General features: G+C 42.6%; 1 protein-coding gene across 1 annotated transcript; it reads right to left on the bottom strand.

Annotated features, from left to right (window-relative positions):
• Nucleotides 1-4,313: 4,313 nt before the first annotated feature.
• On the bottom strand, nucleotides 4,314-4,466 carry M421DRAFT_78418 (uncharacterized protein; the record flags this gene model as incomplete). Its single annotated transcript, XM_033597403.1, has 1 exon — nucleotides 4,314-4,466. A coding segment is annotated over one exon (153 nt), but the record flags the coding sequence as incomplete, so codon positions are not given.
• Between the last annotated feature and the right edge of the window lie 2,839 nt (nucleotides 4,467-7,305).

Below are 7,305 nucleotides of genomic sequence, written 5' to 3'. Positions count from 1 at the left end.
GCTAGAATCCATGTATTATTGATAAGGTTTTGGGGGGTACCCACGAAGGACGTTAGAGTATACCCATTCCGCCAGCCTAGTTAGCACTGTAATCCTATAGCTTAGCACGTTGTATATGCCCTTTAGGAGGCAAGATAGTGGACTTAATCCCTATTATCTAGACGTAAAATAAATACTAACTGACCAACTAGCCTCTTTAACCTAACGTTATCCTCTAACGCTTTGCAAAGGATACCCCTGAGGCCTCTGATAGCAACAGCAGCTCTTCTTCATTCTACTCTAGCAAGGACTGGCTTAAGATTAAGACTCTGTTACGCAAGGTAGCTAAGGATAATGGCAGTAAGGAGTTAAAAAAGATTAGCTAATTACTCTACTAACGTTATATCTTAATCTAGAATTCTCTCCTCTACTACAAGGTTAGAGGCCGAAAAGAGGTTCTTAAGACTTAGAAGAAGCCTAAGAATAAGAGGAAAGTTCTGCCATTAGAGTCTTATTATAGTAGAGCAGAACTCTACTCTCTAAGCAGAGTAGAGAGAGCACGCTCACTTAGGAGGGCAAAATAACAAAACTAGGAGGCAGAAGAACTCTAAAAGAATAAGAGAGCTAAGACAAGGAGTGCTAATAAGGCATATAACAAGGATATTGCTCAGGAGAAGCACAAGAAGTACGCAAGAGAGAAGAAAGAGGGTGACTAAGAGCGTGCTAAGGAGGCTAAAGAAGTAGCAAAACACAAGGCTGCCAGAGAGGCTCAAAAACACAATAAAAACGCTAAACAAGTACCTAATTGCCTAATTAGACTAAGCAACAGGCCTCACGTTAATTGCAGCTAAAAATAACAAAAAAGCATAGTAGTAGAGGTAGTAGTAGTTATACTCTTAATGCGACGTCCTCCCTATCACTACTACCTGTATACAACTCCTGTGGCCGCAGAATTGCTCCACGCAAGAAGTTTAGGTAGCTAGCATAATTGCACATCTGTATAGATTTATCTACTACAAAATCTTGTGATAACAGCTATTCTATGTGACTCTACAACCTCAATTCTGCAGGTGCGTGTTTTGGTGGTTCGGCGCATTACGCGAATCCGCGCATTACCGTGGCCGTGCGGCCGATGAGCCAGTTCAGCCGATGAGCCAGTTCAGCCGATGAGCCAGTTCAGCCGATGAGCCACCCAGAACATCACAACATTGAGATACCCACAACTTTAACACGTCACACCTCCACCACTATAGATCTAATTTAAAAGGCAATTAAATATTTAGAATTACAAAAAGCTAGAGATAACAAGTTATACTGCTAAATTATAAAAATATTTAGAGTTAACGTACCTCACGGGCTCGTGGATCACCCGGGCTCGTGGATCACTTTTGCCAAGCCCCCACCAAAACCACCCCATTCTGGCGCAAAATAGCCCACTTTGGCCCTGTATAGTACAAAGCAAGATGCGATATCATTCAGAGTCTACTTCTACTACCTTCTGGCAGGTACGCGCATTATGCCCAGTCTCTTTGCACTGTGTACACTGTTGTTGAGATAGTTCACCTACTTTAGCACGCACCTGCCTCTTTGGCTTCTTCCTATCACTACACGCCCCAAAGTCCTTAAGAGCAGCTAAACAAGCCCTATCCTTAACTGTTAAGGTCCCCTCTGCTTAAACCTGCTTTCTTTTATGCGATCTACGTCGCGTAGCAGCCTTATTTGCCGCTTAAAGCTCTGTAATCTCCTTTTGCGCCAACACTAGCTTGTGCGCGATAATTACTGCTCCCTTTAAGACCTTCTTAAAAGCCTCTACTATAGACGTTGGTGAGCTATCTACATGCCTCTAAATCCTTGCCTTCACAAGCGTTAATTGCAATCCTAATTCAAGGGTATTGCTTAGGGTTTGCAACTGCTAGGGCTTATTGCTAGGGAGTAGTAGTGATAGAGTACATAGCTAGACATTAAGCGCTATTATAACCTATTCTAGGTTAAATAGGACTAATCTAGCGCCTTAAAACCCTCCTTAGATATTACTAGGAGTAATTGCTGTATTATAGGCGCGTATAAAGCATGGTAAGAACTTAAGCTTTGTGATGTAGGTAATCTAGTTGCGCATGAGATTCTCAGCTTAGCGGCCATACGCTGTCTTCAAAGGCGAGAAACACCCCATATCAAGAGGCTGCAGGAGGTGTGATGAGTGTGGAGGCATGCAGATAGTGATAATCTTGTTCTCCTTGCAGTATTCCTGGAAAGCAAGCGAGTTATAGCTCTTATAGCCGTCAATTGCGAGTAGTTAGTGGCTGCTAACTACTCTCTTCTTTGTATGCTTATTAAAGTGCTTTAACCACTGCAGGCTAAGCTCATTTGTTGTCTAGCTGTTCTCAGATACTGCGATAACCTAATTGTGAGGTAGATCCCCCTCCTTATACTAGGCAGAGAGGTGATGGCGGCCCTTGAAGATAATAAAGGGTAGAATGGCCCACCCTGTTGCGTTAATTCCCTAGATGACTGTTGTCTACTCTCTATTGCCTTGCTACACTGCCTTTAGCTGTCCTCGTCTCTCTAAAGCTATAACAACTAAACTAGTAGATATCTAGCCTATTATAAAGCCAGCCTTGTTAAAGTTAAATGTATCTTTATCTAGGATGCTATACTTAGCTTTAATGTTAGCTGCTAGGCTAAACTAGCCTTGTATAATCTTAGGATCCTCGCAGAGGGCTCTCTTGTAGTTGTATTTGCAATTAAACTTTATTATGAGCTCAGGGCGGCCTTTGACAAACGTACTGGGCCAGTTTAAGCCAACTTGGCCCATATTGCGCTCTGCGCGCAAAGAATTGGCCATATCAGCCACAGCTGCAAGCCTGGGGGGAAATCCTCGGGTGACTAGCTCAAGTATATGCTCAACAACTACGTCCTCCTTAATCTTAGTCAGATTCTTTGATTTGGGCCAGTAATCTGCTTATAGAGTCTGTCCTGCGCGTCAGCAGCTTAGTGTTAATTAAGCAACGTTGTAGATAGCTGCAGCGCGTTGCTGAGAGAGTGTCGCGTCTTGTTTAAGAGCCTGAAGGGCAGTCTGTATCTAACGTTTATTAGAAGGTTCTATCTAGCGTTGTTGTTGAGGCATCACGTAGGAAGGTAGAGTTTGGTGGGGGCTTGGCAAAAGTGATCCACGAGCCCGGGTGATCCACGAGCCCGTGAGGTACGTTAACTAAACAACACTGTTGCAGCAGCATAACTATTATACATGCTTAAATGCAAAAGAAGCGCGCTAGGAATAGTTACCTAGCTTATAATAGGAGGAGATACTTGTTAAATACTTAGAAAGATGCACAAGAGACAGCTTACTACCTACTAGAAGCATGCTGCAAAATTTCGCCTATGTGGTTACAAAATAGGAGGTCTCTAAGAGCTAGATAACTTAGTTTCTGCATCACTACGCTAACAAGCTTACCACTTAATAGACCACTAGGATGGATTGTGAGCGCTTTTTAGCTGACAGCAAGCGCTAGTATAAGCTGTACCTCAATCTATTGCACTCTAAGATGCGTGAGCATAGTGTTGTTAATAAGCGCAACACGTACAATATAGATAAGGAAGTCTTCTTTGTTAGCATTAATAGTCGCACTAAAAGGATAGTCTCTAAGGCAATTTAGGAGTTAAAAGAGTGCACTACAGCGCTTAGAGATAGCAACAGAGAATAGGTAACGCTGCTAGCTTGCGTATGCGCTTCTTGATAGGCATTACTGCCCACTCTCATCTACTAGGGCACCTCTAGGATTTAATTAACCTAGGTTAACAACCTTGTTGCTAAATGTAAAGTTATAAGACTTTGTTTTTATAATCTTTCTCTAGCATATTTCCTTCTTAGGTATAGCGCTATGCTTCCCTAAGCATTGTTATTATAATCTCCTAAAAGAGAGGATTAGAATGGTGTGCTTACAAAGCCTGTATCTCCTCTTGTTCTTAAGATATGCTGTTCTCTATTTTTAGTAGCTAGAAATATTCTAGACCCTCTGCTTACAAATAGAGTAGCCTCCTCTATAAGATGCTAACGTATATAATTACGCATGCACCTATATAATCTTGCTTATATATGCAGCAATACTAAGCATAGATTACTAAGTAGACCTACCTAGAGGAGTCTAGAACATTCTGCTTAGAAATACAGACAGAGGAGAATAAGCATAAATACCTCTAGCTCTCCCCCCTCTGTTTGCTCTGTACCTAGCCTAGGAATCTTTCCCTAGTATCTAATATAATAACTTATCTATTATATTACATAACCCTACCTTACCTCTATTAGGCTATACGCTTCCTATTTAGACAAAGCTAGTCTAGATTTGTCTAGGTCCTTCAAGACTAGGAAGAACGTAGTCTAGTCCTTCCCCTACTTTCTTTACAGATTGGACATCTTTTCCAGCAGCGGCGTAGATGACTCTAGGCGGCAGCACTACTCCATCAGCACACACACAAGCTATTACTGTTACCTAGGTGCGATTGCTATCCTAGAGGGATGATCTAAACTCTCCTTTGTCAGATTTCCTCTTGCTAAACACCTGTTTTGACCTGCTGATAACGTGCCTGGCAAGCGAGTCGCGCAGGCAAGCGAGTCGCGCACCCCACCAACTTTACACACCTCTACAAGCGTATATCTCAACAACGTGATAATATAATATTTAGATAAAGAACACCATTCTATTAAAATCTAAGAAACTTGTTAAATAATACTAAGAATAATACTATTAGAATCAGCGAGTCGAGCCGCACCTAACAGCACCGCGATGGCAGCAATGCAGGGAGTGCAGCGTGAAGGAGATGGGGGCGGCCAGCCAGACGCGGTACCAGCGCGCCTGGCTAGCAACAGACCTAACAAAGGAATGGAGGAAGGTGACCACCCTAACTAGAGAAAGGAGATGCAGGGAAGGATAGTGAAGGAGATCTTAAGAGTACTAACAGAACAATAGAGGAAGGGAGTAGAAGGACGTAACACAGTTACTACTGTCTAGGACGCAACGCAGGTTGCCTGCAACCTCCTAGCAGCTCTTAGCTAGGTAGAAAAAAATTTCACTACTAGGCTAAGAACCCTACTACTAACAACAACAGCGCAGGGCAGGCTAGGAGCACTACAAGCAGTGCTCTAGAAGCTTAATGCTATAGAAAAGAAGATAGAGGGCACCCAGGTTAGGATACAGGAGAAGGAGGGACAAGGAGGGCAACGCACCTAGAGCCAGGTGGCAGCCAAGGGAGTTAGCCAACCTGCAAGGGTTAAGCTAAGATTAGAAGAGATAGAGGGAACTAAGGGAGAGACTACCTAAGGTTAGCTAGAGCATATCTAGGTAGTAATACCTAACACATGCGTAATTATAACCTATCTAAGGTCTATATATAAGGTGTTAGTAGTAGTTAGGGACACTACCTATTATAACTTAATTATCTAATCTAGCCTACTAGGTGCTAAGGGTATAAAACTAATTAGGAAGCTACACCTAGTTAGAGTCTCTAGTATCCTGCTTAATACGCCTATTAAGAACTTAAAATGTGTAGAGAATTAAGAGTAGATTGCCTAAGCCTACACCTGTAACCTAGGTATTAGGATTAAAAGGGTAGCGTGGCTCTACTCTAATAAGAACCTAAAATCTAGACAGGATAGGGGCAAGCAGATAAAGGGATCCCTGCTTATGAACGTTGGGACAGAAGAGAACTAGAGGAAGCTAGTCAAGTCCAGCTTTCTGATGGGGGCTAAGTGGCACCTAGCCTAGCTCTAGGACATCTCCCTCACAGATAGACAGTGCTTCAAGTGCTGGAAATAGGGCCACACCTAGTCTATCTGCAACGCCACTAAGGAGGCGTGCAGGCACTGCGCTAGAGACCATGCCACTAGGAGCTGCAAGAGCACTAATAAGGCGAAAGCTAGCTGTGCGTGTTGCAAGTAGAAGGGACACAAGGCCTAGATGTCACGCTAATGCAGGGCCTACTAAATATTTTAGACTATAAATAAAGAGACTAAATAGAGGCTATAGTAGTAGACACTCTAGATCTAGTCTAACTAGGGACAAGGGTTCTTAGGACTAACTATTAGCCTTAGCAGCTCTACAATGGCTAGTAGAGCTAGCTTAGCAAGAGGAGATAAAGCAGAATGGACAACTGTTCTAGTCGCTAGGGGAAACAAGAGGAGAGCAGCAGTTAGTCGCCCCACCCACATAAGCAGGGCTGCTAGCGCCCTAGGGCAACAGCGGATATTCATATTCTGTTGAGAAACTAGAGATAACAACACACTAGCTGAGGAAGTTGTTTAATCTACCTAATAAGAGGAATAGGTATTCTCCAATATAACTACAGAAATGCAAATAGAAGAGCAGCAAGGCCACTCCTAGACTTAGTTATCCTAGTGTTGTTCCTAGTCATTGCAATCTAGGAACCTATACTTAGAAGCTTAACAGGTAGGCACACATACTGCCCTAAGAACTGCCAACTAAGCTACCCCCTATACTAGGGGATAAAGGTAGTATTCCTTATATACAACTAAATACTACTTACTAAAGTTAAGAGCATGTTAGCTACTAACCTTACTAAGGGAATCTAAGTCTACACACAAGGCTAGTAGACCTACATTATTAATATTTATAGCCTGCCTATAATACTAGGCTAGGAAGCTACACACACTATTAAATTATAGCTAGCAATTACAAACGCTATCCAGGACACTCCGCCTAACGCTGCAACTCTAATTATTAGAGACTTTAACGCCCACTACCTAGAATAGTTAGGGAGGAATACACTAGGAGAACCACAGGCAGAACAGCTCTTTGCTAACATAGCTAGTTAGGGGTTCTAGCTCCTAAATAAATTAGGGGTACTAACCTAGAGAAGAGGACCCCTCTAATTAGCTATAGACCTAGGGTTTGCTATAAGGGTTGTAGTAGACAGAGTCACAACCTACTAACTAAGAGAGGACTAGGCTGTTATAAGGGACTATGTCCTATTTAAGATCTAGATAGACACAAGCCCTATAGGTAGGAAGGAAAATAAGTAGTTTACCCTTGTAAAGGCTAACTAGGACAGGATTAAAGATACTATAAACTAAGGCAACTAGACCTAGGCAATAGGAGGAGAGGCTATTATAGGCCTTATTAAACAAGTTAAGGAGGCACTAACTAAAAACTGCCCTATAAAGAAGACCCGCAACAGAGTAAGGCCTAATTAGTTACCTAAAGCAGCCACAATACTTAATAAGGTAAAGAGGGCTAGACAACTAGCACAACAGGACCACACAGGAGACAGCAAAAGGGCATAGAAAGCCCTCTGTAACAGACTAAAGAGAGTCCT

Source organism: Didymella exigua (assembly GCF_010094145.1).
Source record: "Didymella exigua CBS 183.55 unplaced genomic scaffold M421scaffold_74, whole genome shotgun sequence".
NCBI classification, from domain to species: Eukaryota; Fungi; Ascomycota; class Dothideomycetes; order Pleosporales; family Didymellaceae; genus Didymella; species Didymella exigua.
The sequence above is the reverse complement of the archived record's forward strand: the minus strand, read 5'-3'. Positions and strand labels throughout refer to the sequence as shown.